At 38.1% G+C, this 19,357-nt stretch overlaps 1 protein-coding gene across 7 annotated transcripts in view; it reads right to left on the bottom strand.

The window, feature by feature from the left end:
• The window catches only part of LOC113236782, a 116,297-nt gene that overhangs the window by 42,660 nt on the left and 54,280 nt on the right, over nt 1–19,357 (bottom strand). For 6 of the 7 annotated variants that reach the window (XM_026472951.1, XM_026472955.1, XM_026472953.1 and 3 more), the window contains one exon: nt 4,957–5,105. In XM_026472951.1, coding sequence (XP_026328736.1) covers nt 4,957–5,105 — 149 coding nt within the window. Of the gene's footprint in view, nt 1–4,956; nt 5,106–9,333; nt 10,236–19,357 lie in introns of those variants that run through there. The other variant, XM_026472957.1, reaches the window with a different exon arrangement.

The raw sequence follows: 19,357 nt of genomic DNA, 5'->3' as shown, positions 1-19,357 counted from the left end.
AAAAACATTCTTTTACTCAAAATCAGCTATTAGTAAAATACATAAAGCAATAGTTCTAAATGATCATAATTACACCCCGCTTAACTTAAGTGAACAAACAGACACAGAAAATGTTAACAACGACGACCCGCAAAAACAAAAGATTGAAGACTGGAAGAAAAAAGTATTGCATGGTAGACATCCTCATGATTTGGAACAAACACATATAAATTCAATAGCATCAAATAAATGGCTTAAAATAGGTAATTTATTCCCAGAAACTGAAGGATTCATGATTGCAATCCAAGACCAGATAATTAATACAAAAAATTACAGGAAATTTATAATAAAAGATTCATCAGTAATAAATGGTAAATGTCGCAAATGTCGAATCCAACCAGAAACTATTCAACACATTACAGGAGCTTGCACAGCACTTGCTCAAACAGACTACACTCATAGACATAATCAAGTAGCAAACGTCATTCACCAGAATCTGGCTCTCAAATACGCACTCATACATGAATCAATCACTCCATACTACAAGTATACACCACAAACTATCCTAGAGAATACAACACACAAACTTTACTACGACCGCGCCATACTCACTGACAGAACTATTCATTTTAATAGACCTGACATAACTTTACAAGACAAATTAAATAAAATTACATACTTAATAGACATTGCAGTTCCTAACACACATAACATACAGAAGACCATAATTGAAAAAATTAGTAAATACGCAGAGCTCAAAGATGAATTAGCTAGAATTTGGCGACAGGAAAAAGTATATGTTATCCCAATTGTTCTCTCTACAACAGGCGTTATTCCAAACCATCTTCTTCATAGTCTTAAATTATTAGGTTTTAAAGAAAACCTCTACATAACATTACAAAAAGCCGTAATTTTGAATACTTGTAGGATTGTGAGAAAGTTCATGCAGATGGAAGAGAACGAAGTGGGTCCTTAGTACACTCTCACCATATACATACAAGCCCTACAGCATTTACTTGATTTCGGTCCGTAGATGCTGTTAAAACCAGTCAACAGGCTGAGAGGAAAAAACATCTATAATAATAATAATAATAATAATAACGCACACACTCAACATAGCCCCGCACTAGGGAAACCCTGTGTCGCGGGTGCCATGGACACACACATAGACAACCACAAATTACACCCAAACTCACGAGAGAAATAAATGTAGGCCATACAAATATTTCTCCCGGCCCGGGAATCGAACCCGGGGACCTCTGCGTGGCAGTCCGGTATGGTAACCGTTCGGCCACGGAGGCAGTTTTAACCAGTGCGTTCTACTAGTTATGTCCTACGCAGCCGAGTCGTGGACATTAACAACAGGCCTCATCCACAAATTTAAGGTCGCTCAGCGTGGGACGGAGCAAGCTATGCTTCAGAGAAATCTGATGGACCGAATCCCTAACAAGGTCATACGTCAAAGAACTAACGTGACCGACATAGCTCGCAAAATCAGTAAGCTTAAGTGGCAGTGGGCCGGGCATGTCTGTAGGAGGGTTGATCGCCGATGGAGCAGACTTGTTCTGGAATGGCGACCATGTCAAAGAAAACGTAGTGCGAGACGCCCTGCGGCAAGATGGACGGACGACCTGAGCAAGGTGGCCGGCATTGGCTGGATGCGGGAAAGTTGGCGTGCTCTAGGAGAGGCTTATGTCCAGCAGTGGACATAAGCCTCTCAGTCAGTGTAACCTGATGATTGGATTTGAGTTAGAATTTTAGTTAAATTATTAAATGTTATTTGTCGAGTTCACAGTTGTGCGATTCTACTGACTCCAATAATTATTGATCCAACAAAATTCATTACGTAGTTTCTGTGTTCACTCGAGGTAATAAAATCAAGGAGGGAGCTAATCATATTAATATACGTATCTATAAGTTTTGAAAGAGATTACGTGGGGGCTGAGAATGGATGGTTTACTCGTCAAATGCCTCCTATATGCCGATGATCATGTGATATTGCCGTCGTCAGAGGAGAAGTTGCAAAAGATGGTAAATATTGTGCATGATGCTTTAAAAAGGAAAGGAATGAAAATTAATGAGGGTAAAACGTAAGTAATGGTTTTTAAAAGAGGGGAAGTTGAATTGATTGAAGGAGAGAAAGTGAAGCAAGTGAAAAAGTTTGTAGTTTGGATTCTATGTTAACGTGTGATGGAAGATATGAAAGTTAAATTTGAAACAAGAGTGAACGCAGGTAATTTTTTTTTATTCTAATGTAAGTGTGCATTTGCCTTCCATCTCACCTGATGAAAAGTGACGATGAGGTTGACGACGGAGCATGCACACCTAAATAATGCCTACTTACTCTCGCCTTGAAAAAGTCCAAGTTATAACGTTCAGGGAACAAGTCTGCAGGCAGGAAATTCCACTCCATCGCCGTTCGCCATATAAATGTGGAAGCGTAACGCTTCGTGCGAAACTTTGGAATATCCACAACATAGGCGTGGAAGCCAAGCCTATGCCTAGGCCCCCGATGATGGAAAGGGGAAGGCGCAATTAAATCGTGTAATTCCATCGCACATCCTCCGTAATATATCCTGTAAAATACCGATAAGCAGGCAACTTTACGGCGGTGTTCAAGGCTCTGCAGCTTCGCCTCTACTAATTCCGAGTCACCTATAAGCCTCTTGGTACGCTTGTTAATTGAATCCAAGGTGGCCAGTTGATATGTTACTAAATCCCAAAGGTGGCAGCAGAATTCGATATCAACCGGACGTGTGCTTGATACAACTGAAGCAACTGTCCCGGTGTGAAGTAACGCCTCACCCTGGAAAGGATGCCAAGCTTCCTGACTGCATTTTTGGCCATGGATTCAAGGTATCTGCTAAAGTTCAGATTGGACGACAGGTCCATTCCAAGTAGCTGGAGATGGTCGGCTATCGGTATGGATATATTACGGAAAGTCGGGTGGATCCGTTTAGTGGAGAATAGACACGCCTGCGTTTTGGTAGCGTTAAATTTGACAAGATTGGCATCGCCCCAATCAGAGACTGCCTTGAACGTCAAATCTAAACGGCTAACCGTGAACTCTCGTCGAGAGTGGATTTTCTCTCCACTGGCCCTTGCATTGGTCCTATCTACAACTGTGCTGTCATCAGCATACGCAGAGAATCAGGTGAAAAGAGCGTTGCATGATTTTATGAGCAGCCAGAAAGTATCTAAAAAGACACGACTGGCTGCGCCTGAAGGGGTGCTGGTTACTATGTACACTTATGTATGGTAGTGAATGTTGGGTTCGACAGAAGAAGCACGAAAGTAGAATTAACACAGTAGAAATTAGAGCTTTGACAAGTATGACTGGAGTGACTCCGATGGATAAATTACGGACGGTGTATAAGAGAACGTTGCTGTGTGGAAGATGATGTAGTGACAAAGATGGAGAAAGGGATGCTTAGATGGTTTGGACATGTAGAAAGATTGAATGAAAGAAGCTTAGCGAAACATATTTATAAGGTGAGCGTGAGCGGACAAGTTGGTACGGGCCGAGGAAGGCGAACTTAACATGACCAAATTGAAGGCATCATAAGGAAGGGCTAGGTCAAGAGTATCCATAACCGATGAGCGTGTATGAAAGCATTGATGCGTATTGATGAGGCGAAAGATGTGTGTCAAGACCGTAGCAAGTGGGAGATTGCTCGTTGCCTTTGCCTACCCCGATGGAAAAAGGCGTGAAGTATATGTATGTATGCATGTGTAATCATATTGTTGGGACAAAGAAGATTAGCTGGTATACATACTGGAAGAGGCATCATTTTCGTATTCAAAATAAGGGTCTTTGCATGATATGAGTAATATGCATTATACATATACATAATATGTAAGCGTCGTTATGGTTCTAAAAACTTTGTATGTATGTGACAATAATATAAGCGTAATATGTCGCCACACCTTCGAGCGCAGGCTCGTTCAGGGGGAGATGTGAATGGGTCACGGCTAAGATTTCCCTCCGGTCATTTGGGATTCATGGGAGAGGAATTGTAGCCGTAAGAAACATAAAGGACGCCGTAGGCTTTTTCTAACAGAAACTCGTCAGAGGCCTACGATGCGACGTCGTCTTTCTTCGCTTCGGTTCTTGTGATATTTATTTTAAAACCTTCAAAGAAGCATTTTTATTACACTTTTTGTTTGTCTGCTGAAAAGCGTAAAATGAAACGGAGTGTGTACGTGTACTGAATGAGTATTCAATATGTATGAATTTTTTGTAAGAACGAAAATTAACATAAGAAAGGAAAAAACCAGAGAGCCGTGTCACTTTACTTGAACAAGTCCTTTTTAAGGTTTTTGAAGTGATAAATACACCGAAACTCAATTTGTCGGTAAGAGTAACCTTATTATTTTAAATTACAAAAAAATACAAATGTCTGAAAGACAAACTAACTGATAACTGATGGTTCCAATTCTGAAATGAATAATAGAATTATATAATCACTGGTCCCTCGGTTTACATTTGATGTGAAGAGTTTGGGGGTGAAAAGGCAATAGTCTTGAATGGCAGCGCCGTAAAACGATATCCAGCCACATTGTGATTTTAATTTTATTGTTTCAGCGTTTTTTGCAATTTGTGAAATTTGTATTATCTGATTGTTATTCATACTTTATTTTTTATAGTAACGATTTTTTTGCTTTGCGAATTTTGAATTGCGAACTTGTAGGATTTGTTCATTTTAGAAGTTCTTGATAAGGTGGTTTAGCAAGATACACTGTACACGGATTGTAACTAGTCGTTACAAGTACTTAAATACTTACGGTTGTCTATTGGTTTGTTTACACAGCTTGTAAAAGCAAAAATGAAAATCGGTACTTTCGGCAAATAAAAGTCTTCAAATTCACGACGCATAGCAATATAGCTTAATTACTGTAATTCTATTTAACCTTCTTCAACCCTAGCCACCCAATGCTGAGTGTAAGCAACAATGTAGATTTATTATAAAAACTCACCCGGCTTTCCTGACCGCGCCTGTGCAGTTGAAGGAAGCGGCGGCTGCGCCGGTCTGCTTGCCTTTGTACGGCGAGTTCATAGCGCTTTCTCCGGGCTCCTCCTCGTCGGACACAGCCGTCGTCAGTGACATGCGATCATCATCCGATATCTGCCAGCACAATGTTTTCTTTAAACTCAGAATAAATTTAATCAATTGGCTCAGGTATTAAATGTGCAGAAATTTAGGCTGGCACTTATCGTTTTAACAAAAATGGGAGAAAGAAGAGTGTTGACAAAACAATAAGACTTTGTTTGTTTTCAATTCTTGAAGTTATTATGCTTCTATAAAGTTCGATTAAATAAATTGTACAACAACGTGCCCCTTGCCCTTTTGGTTTTTTTAAAATATTTACAATATTTTTGGTTATACATATTATATGTTATTCATGAATTACGTGTATAGTCTCACCATTTCAGGATTTCATTGTTTGAACAAAATTTAAATTAAAACAATGAATGAGTAATGTATTATTTTGCATTTGTGTAAATTTAAATTAAATTTATTTTAGTTTATTAAATAATTAATTAAGCACTGTGCAAAACTAACACAGCTGGAAACACTTTGAAAGCATTTGCTCCCTTCATTCCAAAATATCTTTAGAGGTAGACGGTTTAAATCTTGTACAAACGATGTTATTCCAACGTTCGTCGCCATCTGAATTAAGGTTGCACAGAAATTCGTAAAGCTAGACGAAGCGTGCTACTTGAAGGGTAACATAATTCGTTTATTACTTTACTACATTTTACACTGATCGTTATTATTATATTTCATAAAACGCAAATACAAGACTTTGTGAAATTATTTGATAGTGGCGTACGCGATTTGTATAGTTAGCAACAATATTATCCTTTATTTTATCCTAATTAAAAGATCCTACATAAACACTGTAGTGAGAGCGGAGGAATAACCACACTATATTATTGAAGCAAAGTTATATAGTAGAGATGTATGTTATTTCTGTTTTAGTAGCAGAAGAGCTCCATGTGAAAAAGTTCCTAGGGAAGTACTGGCACCTTACTATTTTCTGCGGCCAATAACTGCGTTTCGGTTTGGATGAGTAAGGGTGCTGGTGAATTACAGGCGCATGGGACTTGTCAACTTATGCTTCAGGGTGACGGGCGCAGTGGTAGTGACCCTCAGATCTTTGCGATTTAAAGCTCTGAGTGGCACTGCAACATGTTTCGTCCGGTCACTTGGTGAAATAAGAACGAAAAATAATCTACTTATTATATGCCCTACAGCAGCGCTCAAATCTCCTCTAAGGAGACTATTTAGGTGATGGTCCGCCACGTTGACCCATTGCAGGTTGGGGATTTCACACGTTGCCCAGGGGCTGTGAACCTTTTATATTAATATAGTGATGATACATACACGTTGAGTATACATTTCATCACTATATTTCCCTGAGACATAAGTTGGCAAGTCCCATGAGCCTGTAATTTCACCAGTACCATAATTACCCTTCAAAACCGGAACACAGTAATGCTGACATTATTGCTTGGTGGCAGAAATAGCTAAGGTGGCAGTACTTAACTGGACGAACCTTTTACCAGGAGTTCTACTGCTACTGGATATGTTTACTATGTTAAGTCTCATAACATTGTTCTGACGGTCCTTGTCCGCTCGTTTCTACCTTTGGGAGTTGTTACCTCAAGTCTTTGTGGAAAGCCCTTTATACATCTAGCACACGTAACGTGTACATGAATTTTGTGTAGTTGTATACAGTTATGTGCACAAAGAAAAAAGAGCTAGATGCGAACCAATACAATTTCTTTTGTGCAAAATTTTAAAAAGGACCAGTTAATTCGAATCTTATGATTCAGATTTCGTATATATATATATATATATATAAATATTGAACCAAACTTATTATCGTCAACCCATTTATATGTCCCACTGTTGGGCACGGATCTCCTCTCTCTCCTATCAGGCGAGGGTTTTAGGCTAAGGCCTAGGCAGGTTTCATTAAGATGTTTTTCTTTACCGAAAAGTTTATGGTACATTTCAAATTAAATTTCGCACATGTTTCGAAAACTGGCGTGAGGACACATTCGAAGAGCAAAGTCCGTTGTGATTATATAGCGAAAAGAGAATAGGTACATTACGAAAATAATTTCGTTATTCAAACTAAGGCCCACGTAAAGGTGTTTTGCGAATTTATATACCTTATTTCGTTTCGGAAATATAAAATCAAACAACAGTCGATCTGACATCCACAGCGAAGAAGAACGAACGAAATGTACTATGTCCTGAGGACAAGTAATCTTGCACATAGGTCTTTGTTCTACGGATGAGTCATGTATATATGTATTCCGAAAACTAAAAGGTGCGAGCCCACTCGATTCGAGTCCACAGGCTCTGCTCGAGCGGCGGTAGGTAAAACTATTATGGTACCACGACTTTTTTCCACCAACCAAGTTTATATAAACAAGCCAAAAAATTAATACATAATACAATAAGGGCAACAATGAGCAACAACGTGTTAACAACTTACTTTAGAAATTTGGGTTACCTGTAATTTGTAATATACATTAATTTTCTAGGTACGTATCTTGTGCTTTTGATCACAAAACAATGTAGAAAGGAAGGTTGCTTTGAGCGTATGCGGTGGTGGTACCACTCGGCTCGATGGCCCTCGACGGCGTGGCGTATCCGCCTTTCATCGCGTAATATATACCATGTCGCAGCCCCTTCAATGAAATTTAATAACGCTCTACCCTATACAGCCCCAGGATATTTTTTTGTACTACATATGCTTCTATGTTGTTATAAACATATTTCCTGTCCTAACCTTTATTGACTGAAATGACCTTTATTGATAAAGGCGTTCCATCGTAATATGTTATAAAATTTTGTCATTTAATTTCTGTAATTCTATTGAAATGTTTTAAGTATACTGAACATTAAGATTTCAAAACTTTAAAAAATATTGGAAGCATTTTTGTAAATATTATATGTTATCGGGAACGTAAATATGAAGTCATACCATGGTGAGACTCTGCATCTAATAGTGAACAAAAGCTTTAAATACTATATTGTATAAAACGCTATGACCATAACTATATAGTAATTACACACATCCACAACCAATATTATACTGGATTTATTTGTTGGAACTTTTTGCAATTCTTCATTACTTACATCTTTCAGGAAAACGATTTGATTAACCAACCGAGTTTTGAGTCAACCGTGACCATGGGACCTGTAAAGGGCCCGAAACGTCGGTTTATTTGAAAAAAACAAATATACGCGATTTAAATCCCGAAAAACAGTTTCATTTCCGATTTGATTAAATTTAAGAGTACTAATTTATATTGTATCTACGTTTCATAATATGCGAAAACTCTATGTTTTTGTTAGATAACGTCTACAAGACACTATGATAATTAACGCAGTAGCTTTTACGACATTAAATTACCGTAACTATGAAAATAATGACATACAGTTATCGAGTAATTATTTAAGTTAGAAGTAGTAAGATGTTTGAGCAAAATTTTCAGTTGCATTTGATATTTGTGCGCTTTTAGCACCTTAGAGTTTGCCAGAAGTTCTGTTGCCTACGGTATAATAAATAGTTCTGCCTCGCTTAGTGAGCATGAAAGTTGTAGTTCGGCAACAAACTTTTACTTCAGAGGACTGTTTAGGCTACATTATACCTGTCTACATAGACGCCTGTAACGGAGACAGCTCGCCATTAAACATTTTGTTTTGCAAATCACCGTAAGCCTCAGCCGGGTTCGAGAAAGTTCTTGACGCAGCGAGTTTCCTATTTATATAACAGGCTCTATTAATATTCATTGTTGACGACAATGCGAGAGTACGTGCTTGATCCGCAAAGATTTAATGCACACTTACCTGTAGTAATTTTGGGACTGAAAAATTTGCAACAGATAACTGCTATTTTTGTACAAGTCCGTACTTTAAATACATTTATTATTATTTGTACAGGTTATGGTAGTGAATTGTTAAACTCCATAAAAATATAGCGGGTATTGAGAAAAATGTAATTTCCATAAGTCATCAATCAGAGTATTCATTAACCTAAAGAATAAATGAAAAATAAAAGCCAAATGCCTATGTATACTTTGCCTACATAAGTAGAGCAAGGAAAATAAAAGGCCTCATTAACAGAAAAGGAAATTGCAGTTTCCCGAGGAGGAAACTAAAATAAGGTCAAAATGTTAACTATCTTCTTTCTACTGGCTTTTTATCTCTAGGATAACCTATTGTAAGTATTATTGTTGATAGCGAGAGTTGATATAGCCATAGACGCGCGTATAAAGAACAGAGGTTATACTTCCGCGGATATTATCCCTAGGGAATTGTGAAAACTCACCTTTCTTAGAAATGCTTCATTGCAAGTTTGTGCTGTGCCTTTCCAGTGATAATGTCGAAATCTGACGTTGCCTAGGAGTTTGGTGCCACGTAATATAGACACATCGTACACTATACGTCGTATGTTGAGAATGTCGGTGCGTTTTTTATACTTGTTGAGTTTCCGTCGTCGAACGATCCGCTCGTCAGGTTCGGAGTATTCGCCCGTGCTGGTGAGCCCCTCCTCGGCCGCCCACGCACTCAATACACTCTCTATAAAGCTGAACAACTGTTGAACGTTGGGCTCTAGTTTGCTAGGTATATACAAATAAGGCGATACGGTTTTTTTCGGGACTAACGCCTTCTCTTCGGGCTCGTCTTGAGGCGGTGGAGCTACATCATGGTAAGGACAAGTATGCACTTTGTGGTGGTGGTGATGATGGTGATGGTGGTGCTTGATTTTACGTTTAGGTTTGTGATCTATGATTTCGGCACCGCCGCTGCCTTCACCTTTGTCTCCTGTCTCCCCGCCGCTCGAATGCGAATCGCCGCTTCGTTCCCTGTGCGGCTTAGCTCTTCCGTTTGATTTCAATGCAACCAGGGCTCCAGCAGCCAAGCAACAATGATGCGCTACACAGCAAAAGCGAGCATCTCCTTTATTTACACCCGTGTGCGCTTTATGGCAAAAAGAAATATCAGGTACTCTTGCTCCAAGCGCGGCAAGGTGCGCACGGTCCGCGCAAACTTGCATGAGCAGATTTTCGCCGAAGTGCACAGTCTTGTGGCGGCGGCGGCGCAGGTGCATGACGGTGCCGCTGCCCGCGAGGGACGGCGGCGCGGACGCGGAGACGGGCTTGACGCGAGAGTCGAGCGCGCGCGCGCATCGGGGCGGCGGCGCGCGGTGCGTCTCCACCATCATTGGCGAGTGTCGGCGTCAGCGGCCGGCGCGCGCGCGCGACCGTCACCTCATCACGCGCGTGCCGTACGCCGCTGACCTTCTCTTCCTCTTCGGCACTCCCTTCGTTATCGCTATCGTATCACATGGCACATCTTTCTCTTGCCTTTTTAAGTCATGTTGAATGAAAACGAGTTCATTTTAGTAAATTATTCACAACGCTAAATATATTGATTTGAACACTTTTGGAATTTATTCAAACAGTCGCAACTCGCATTGTTTGAAAGTATCACTTGATCCTGAACGTTGGTAAAGAGTTATTATATTTAACTATATATGCCATTTAAAACCTCTGCATTGTATCTACGTGATGACACAGTCGTAAACTCCTCTCTAGTTTCTGCAGTGTATTGTTATATATGACAATTCCAAATATTATGTTGAGAAAACAAGTATTACATTGAATTAATTTAAGTTCTCTTTGAATTTAATTTTAATCTGTTTGGAACAAAAAACAAAATCACCTCTACGCCCAATCAAATCACAAAATGAACTCTACATTGATAGTACAACAAGTTTACAGGGTCGTTTCTTGAACAAAAGGAAGTCAAAATTAATTTCAATATAAGAACGTAAACCTATACAAAGCTTACAATAAAATTATGTAAACGTTATAGAACGTAAATTGCTACCTAGAAAGGGAGGTCGATATAAACGGTCTGCGTTTGAAGTGGCTTGTTCCGTGCAATGGACGTTAACAAGCTGTCAACGAGCAAACTTGGCAAAAATAATTGTCAATCGAAGGTTTTGGGTTCGGCCGTGCCCATGCCGGGATCACGAGATAAAATCAAATTATTGACACAACACAATATTTTAAATGTGAGAAACATTAGATCCATTATCAAGAATAATTAGATTGTCGTCTATTTATTTCTTGAACACAGATCTCAAGTACACTTAAAGCTTGTTCTCCGTAGTAGAGAAATGCTTTGAGTGAATGTGCTACGATGGTGTAGCACTGTAATCCGGTTTCGAATTTTCACGAGCCTACATTATTTATGCTGCTGTCTTTTCGATACAAAATCCACAGAATTTTGCCAAGAACAATAATATTCTTTCAGATCTGGTGCTCTAAACTTCTATTATTTTAGTCAATAAAAATATGTACACTTGTGTCATGCCACCGATTTATTTCTTTTAAACAATTAATAACGTAAGTTAGAATGTCGCGTTGCAAGAGATAGTAGTAATCTACACGGTGGATACATGGCGCGAGAATGATGTATATTTCAGTAGTTTCGTCGTGTTTTAATTACGCTAATAGCCGTGGAGTTCTCAAGGGAAGTAGGGCGTGACACACCGCAGCAAAGCATCACGTTTCGACCCACATGTTGTCATCGCTTACTTCCCTAACTTATTAATAATATGCGCTTTCATTGGTACTGATTTATTAATAACTTCCTCGTCAATCCCTAATTAATATCGCATTTCGCCTTTCGGATGTAACTTTAAATCATAACATGAATTCGTATATACAAACGAGACCTATGGGAGTCGACCAGTCTTATATCAAATGGCTCAAATATTTCAGAAAATGTAAGTTCAATTTTCTGACGTAAGCGAAGGGGTTTCGGAAAAGGGCTATTACGAATTTATTCGATCAGCGCTCATGCTTCGCATGTTAGCTGCGATTCAGGGAGGTTTTCTCGAAATTGGTTTATAGACGTACTAGAGGCATGAAGCTTAAGGTACGTAGCTCAATTGCGATCAAAACTATTTAAAAGACCCAACGTCTTGGAAAAACCATAACACTTGAAAAGGTTTGAACAAAGTTGTAGAAGACATTCTGATAATTTTAGCATGAGTACGTTAGAAGTTCAATGCAGAATTTCAACCTTTGTAAAAAAATGTACTTGTCGCCGTACGTTACAATAACTACTGGTTACACAATTTAGTCTAAGAAATTTCAATTCTTATTGATTTATAATTTATTCACAATTAATAAACAGTAATGAGATTTTAACGAAAAGTTCAATTTTAAAGCTTATTATTCTGCAGGATGAACTCAATTACAAGCTTAATTACGACTATTAAGTACCAACGCTATCGTAAAATTCAAGGCTTTGATAACATCTTAGAAGCAGATCCCGATGAAAACAGTTGCAAATAGCTAGGCTTTCACAGTTAATGAATGATAATTTCTACCGGCATTTGACAAATTTTTTCAAATTAAACCTTTGCAACTTTAATGCCTATTTTTTAACGAACTTTTGACTTCTTCGATTTGGGTCCATTGTTCTTACAACTGCTTCTATTATAAACGCCTAATTTGTACGCCAACACATACGTAATATTAATAAGGAACGTGCTCAGTTACTGCAATGAACATAAAAAATTCAGTAATCTTGTACCGCAGTGTCCATAATTTATAGAAAAATTTATTAGAGGTTAACTTTGCTTATGAAAAGCTTAATTTTATCTCCGGTAAAAACTCAGAACAAAGAACATTTATATTTCCTGTATTACAGAGTACTACTGTGAATTCACTTAATAAAAGGAAGTGAAATATTTCATTAATTTGTGAATTCACTTAATAAAAGGAAGTGAAATATTTCATTATATCGTTATCACCATTACATTCCAAAGTAAATATGACCAATAGCGAAATAGATAGATTACAATGACGTAGGACAGCAATGACGTTAGGCATTGTGTAACATCGCCTCGTTTTGCTATTCGGAATTGCATCTAACATCGAATTCACTAAGCAATTATGGATTTGGAATGAGTCACCGCAACTGACAGAGCGATTCTATTCAGCGTCCTGCATTGCGCAAAATTTCTGTCAGTTTTGTTCTACTATTTTCTGTTGCTGATTGAGAACATAACAAAATGTAAACTCTCACCGACGCTCTTCATTTTTATTTCTAAAATGTCCTTTAATTAACCCTATTGGCGTTACAAATCTGAAAAACAAGACCACACCACAGATATGTTGAATTTATATCGAAAAACATACTGGAATTGTCATAATAACATTATTTTGTCATATATCTCAAATATTCTGAAAGCAAAAGGAATAATATAGCGACTTGCCGCCGGCAATTGGATTACGAAAGCAATAGAATTAATTTTTTAACTAAACGATAAACCTGTTCTGACGTCGTCGTTTGCCACAAGAATAGGCGTACACATCACTACTGTACATGCATCATAACAGCCAGATCTCAACGCGTAAAATCATTATGTCACCGATTTAACTGGTCATCGACACGGATACAATCGAGGCTATTTTTAAGTTTATACATAAATAAGTTTTTGAGTTACATAACCGAGCACTAGGCACACACTGAACTGCTCCAACGCCCTGGCGGCTGTCGCTACGACTGGATCCAGCACGCGTCGTCGGAGGGTGGTTGCGATCGTCAAACTTCGTTACGATTCGGAGTGAAACGATCGTAACTCCTCGGGCGTTTTCGGAGCACGCGCGCCTGCGGGCGGGCGGCGCCCGCTTGCCCCGCTCTGCCTGCCTCGCACTACACCATCGCAGCCTTAATTTTATTTCCATTGAAATAAAATGAACTCCAGATTTATTTATAAATCGTTTACATGAAAATAAACGCCTACGCAACTAAATTAAAAAAAGAATGCACAGATGAAATTTCAGAAATCATTGTTTCAGGAGTGGCTGACTTTGCAAATACCCTGGAAATAACGTAATTCTAGAGGTACCTCTCCGCTTTCATGATGAGCATCCGGAAATTTGTCCATTTAATTTGCGCTTTTTGGTTCGTTGGATTTGAAATATATAAAGATAATTATATTGAAGGGCGCACTAAAGATTTACGTTTAAACATATTTTTTTATAAGTAGACAACATTCGAGGATTTTATTGATATGATATTAAGATTTCCAATGGTCTAGTCAATTTATACTAGGAATTTTTTAAACAAGATTTCTCAAAATCTTGTTTGTTTTGTACTCTGTAGAAGAAGGTAAACTGCTGTTATACCTTTTTAAATCAAAATTGATCGGTTTCGCAAACTTGTAAGTTGCTGGCTTCCATCCATCATCGTACAAACTAGATAACAAGTTTGTAAATGCGGGCAAAAATTATTTCCAAGACGAGAAACTATAACAAGTGTATTACGCGGGGAGTTAACTGACTGCCGGCTTATTCTAATTAGAGCATAACATAGCAGAACGTTATCGCGCGAGTGTCACGCCTCGCTGCCGCCGTCGCCGTCGCTGCGACCGCTGCTTTTCCGTACTGAAAATATTTCTACCGTCTGTGTGTACAGCAAGAAGGAAAAATGTCATAAAATGCTCGATGTAAACGCGACACAGCCAGGGTGAATGCACCGCCCCCGGCTATTTACTTTCTACCAGATTACTAGGGCACGCCATCGGATGTTATTGATTGATGCCAATTTTTCCGCTTTACTTGCCATCCGCTTATTTTGATAATATTTCACGACCGGTAGTGATAGTCATCAATCATTTTTAATCATTCTTATAGAAGATATATGAAAATAGATTACCCGAAAGCTAGGTGAATACAAATTTATGTTTTGGCAGCGAGTAACAGGGTGTAGTGAAGCAGATGATAATGCGTCTGGGGAAAGAGTTAGAGCGACGCGGGAGCTCCTGATAATATTTGACGTGTTTTTTTTACACAATTTAACAAATATTTTTACGCACGTATTTGCCTGTCAAGACATATTTTTTGCACGCCTGAAGGACTTACAAACAAAAATTAAGATTTTATTTATTCTTTATCGTTTAATGATGCCGTAGACATCGCATATCGTTCTCGTAATCAGCAAGTTTATATATAAAACATTCTTAACGCACTAGGTGACTTTCTTCTTGAAAATATGACTTATCTCCGTACACTTAACAATATTGTATACTTGATTTTTTTAAATCCGGAATTAATATGCCTAATCATGGTTACGTCTAGCCAATACAATATTATTAATATAGTAATACTTATTCAAATTTTACCGATGTATTTGTATTTATATTGGACATAAGAATTTAACACAGCCAAATAAAAGACAAAAGGCGAGATACTACAAGCGGCCATAGCATACATTTTACGATAAAATATTAAGCTTGAATTAAAACGGGCTATGGTAAACATTAATATTACAGCACATAAGTAGACAAGTCTCTAATTTTTTATGAGATAATAATAGCCAAAGAGCCGATAAGGTTATGATGAGGCTTTCATTCACTTCGAATGCTGTAACTTATTTTCATTAGCGTCAGATTGGCCGGAGCAGAGTAACGATTGTAGCACTTTATTCGAAACACACCTGAGCTCATCTCCTCTCCTGTAATGGCCGACCAATCTATATTCCAACGAGTCTATTGTGAAATTGACCCGTGCAAATGTATTGTGTTTTTATTTGTATTGTCTCTTATGAACAAATGTCCCGATTCAGTGTATCGTTAATTAGTGTAATTAGTCAAATGTAAATACATCGCACACTGCAATCGTAAGAGTAATTAAAAGGTTCGTTACAGCATGCACAGATGATTGTAGCGGAAGGAGTTCTATTTTCTTGTAAAAAAGAGAACTTTGTTTTTAGAACCATAACCCTACTGAAACAAATAAGGCTACTATTTCGATCATTAGTAGGAAACACAATTGAATTTATCAGTTCTGCAAAATCAGTGATTTAGCGCCGTGATTACTTTCAGAGTAGCAAACAAAATGTCATTAGCGTTCCTATCTACGGTCAGATACTCCCTTTCCCCGCCGGTTATGCTGCTATAGCAAATGTGTCAACTTCACCCCGCATGGAATTAATTCTCGTTATTATAGACACATCCGTGGGATTTGTGTGCCCAAATTCATTATAACTAACCGAGCGCTGACGCACCGCAATTTACGTAACTATTTTAGTACTTCATTTCCCTGAATATATAATTTCAGAATATTATTATGTCTGCTTTAGTTAGTTTGGTGAAATGCCGAATATTTCTAAGTAGACGATAATCCTGTAGCATAATAGTGTAGAGGCACTAAAGTGCTACGCCGCTACACTGTTACTACACTACACTACATCTGTAAACCACTTTCGAATTAATTAATGAACCATTGCATTAGTATTAAAATACGTTATCCTAATAGATGCATTGTTAAATATTTCCAATGTCACGAGAAAGTCGAAGTTAATTTTATTATAACAATTAACTCAGCTCTGGCTGAGCACCGTGATTAATTTAATTACACTTGCCTGCCGTTCTCAATTTCCATGAACAGGATTCAGATCAAAGGTGTGGCTGTACTACATGAGCATAATTACATTTTGCTTACATGTATAATAAATATTCAAACACGAGTATCTGCAATTCTTGTCAATCACCCTGTTAATCAATTATTCAATCCTATATATTTATTTGTACTATGACTGCATTATTACAGATTGAAACAAAGCGATTTCACACTAATAATTACAAACAAAAACATTATCCGGTTTATAGTTGCGACATTGAATTTCGTCATATTACATCTCGGTTCAAATACTTAAAAGATAATTGAGCGTGCCGAGTCTGAGTACGCGTACAGGAGGAATAACATGGCGTTGTGTTCGGGGCGCAGGCGCCAGGGTGAGATGGCGCGGAGGCAGGCAGGCAGGCAGGCTGGCCCCGCGCCCACCTCACCATCGCAACGATCAAGGTGTGTAACTGTACAGGACACTGTGAGTGACGACAACACGTTGACATTAACGTAGCGCTAGTAAGGGGATGTAATGCCTGCCACAAACGTCACATCGCCATCCGACCAACCTCAATTTAAAATCTTACACACAATCAAATCAAACACGGTGCAGTTCGCGCTAATGAAACCGGAAATATTGTTTCTTCCTCTGTTGGGAATTAGACTTGTTTTTTATTAAAGTTCATTCATTACTTTTGCAGTGAGGAACTCGTTCCCTACAGTAATTTTGTATCGTGGTTTTTATTAAGTTGAGTAGGCCGAGGCTCTGAAAACTTTTACATCCGTTTTCTGCAAACGATGAAAACAAAATACAAAAAAATTCGTTTAAAACTTTTCTCAGTTATTATGTTGTTTTCGTCTGAAGGATGACATCAGACCAATATACAGTAATTTTATAAAATTGCAGATATGCCTAATGAAAGTATTGATGCACTAAGAAGAATAATGCACCATGTTTTTTAGAATAAAACTTTGCGCATTTGCTGCTGTGGTACTTAATGATTATTCTTAAAGTGAGACGTTATTTTTCACAACGAGAAAGTAGGAGGGAATGAAATGAAACTTTCATTCGTGATGCATTTATATTACTTTGCCCCAGAGGTATAAAAGACACGTTTCATGTGAAGACGAACGGACATAGATACGATACATACGTATATACAGACATGATAAGAATATGGATATATATCTACTTGCATTATGTACCTGACACTTGCCATTAAAAGAGCATGATCTTTTAATTCTACTCTATAGAAAACTTTTCCTATTTCAGAAAGGTATAGAATGTGTAATCGTATAAAGGCAACAATACAAACGAGTACATACCTGTAATGCAGATGTACTTACCTCGGTTACAATGGTGACATTTGCACCAAAAAATATTACTCACCTGTAACAAATAAAAGGTCCGTTAAATAAAACCGTACAAATGTTCATTTCATAAGTTGGTCGTGCCAGGAATCAAACCCGGAACCTCCTCGTCCAGCGTCCATAGCGCAAACGCTGGGCCACAGAGTTTGCACATTTACGCACATCAGGGCGTAAAGTAAAAAAATTCCAGCAAAGTGAGGGATAGTTTGCTAAATGAAATAGATTTCGTTATTATTGTAAGTGGATGTAGTTTCCTCCAATTTACTAACGAAATTGCTGTCAAATCCGCCGCAAACTGCAATGAGTTCCATAAATGTCTAATTTAGTACCGCCAACGTAAAATATTTCGGTTTTATAGGGATAAGGTCAATGGGTACGATGTATATTTAGCATAGAGTACGTACATTTATTTTATATAATTTTGTGCTGTGTATTCTATTCAGAGTTACATCGACGATTCCAAAAAGTGACAATAGCAAGAAGATGATTTAAATAGTAGGGTCGCGGACGTTAGGAGTCTATGAAAGGTAATATTAGGACAAACTGCCCGAATAAACCCTTTTGTTCCACTATTTCAGTCATTTCAACTGTATTTATGGCTGGTGGTTCGGTTTTAATAGATTCAATGAGAAAATGACCGGAAATATTGTAATTTATGAAATTGTTTACAACACTATATCTGTCACCATAATAATATCGTCAGCCGTGGTGTAAACGCGTATACTGTTTCCCTAATATCCGCGGCCGCAGTTACAAGGGTTAATTGCAGCCATTAAGTACACTGTTAGAAAAAGAAATAGACACCCTCTCTCGCGCTTTTATAGCAAACTAGCAAATAGCGTGTACATTAGATACAATATACAACCTGTCTTCGCCGTATTACACATTTCCTGCGGAAATTCATCATGCTGGGCCGTTTTCCTAACCATTTGCTCGGCTGCCGGTGAAAAATGTGCCATATTTATCTTGAAAAACTCTTTTTATTCCACTGCAGTCAACCCTAAATGACGTGAATGTGTTTTACGTGTCCCTAAATCTGGACTTTGACATTGACATGTAGAGGCGACCTTTTTGTATTTAAATTGCTACTTAGCCACTATGTTTTTAAAATATTATTATGCATACTAAAGCTATTGTCTAACATGCAATTTTTGGTTCGGATTAAGGAAAACCAAACAATTTTTAAAAATACATAGTCCGAGGGTAGACAGATGGGTAAGAAAGTTGAAAGCCCTCCAATCACGGAATGAATTATGCAAAAGTTTTTTTTTTTTTGAGGACGCGCCTTTTTTATTCAAGTACTTTATTCGGGAAGCGCACAAGGTTTTGTTACGGGCATTATGAGTACAAAACAAAGTAAAGGCCTGATAATACATAATTTGAAACGTAACTCATTGAATTCAATATTAAATTCCTTTGAGGTTTTGGTTTGTTAGGGTGGGTTAAATAATTGCACACATTAAATGTGGATAGAGCGAAAAACACATGGGATGGGTTGGCTCGCAGAGTGAAAGAAGCGGGATCAATAGGAAGTCGACCCTGACACAA

This window comes from Hyposmocoma kahamanoa, unplaced genomic scaffold, assembly GCF_003589595.1.
Source record: "Hyposmocoma kahamanoa isolate Upper Pololo Valley unplaced genomic scaffold, ASM358959v1 92, whole genome shotgun sequence".
In the NCBI taxonomy this organism is placed as follows: Eukaryota; Metazoa; Arthropoda; class Insecta; order Lepidoptera; family Cosmopterigidae; genus Hyposmocoma; species Hyposmocoma kahamanoa.
The sequence above is the reverse complement of the archived record's forward strand: the minus strand, read 5'-3'. Positions and strand labels throughout refer to the sequence as shown.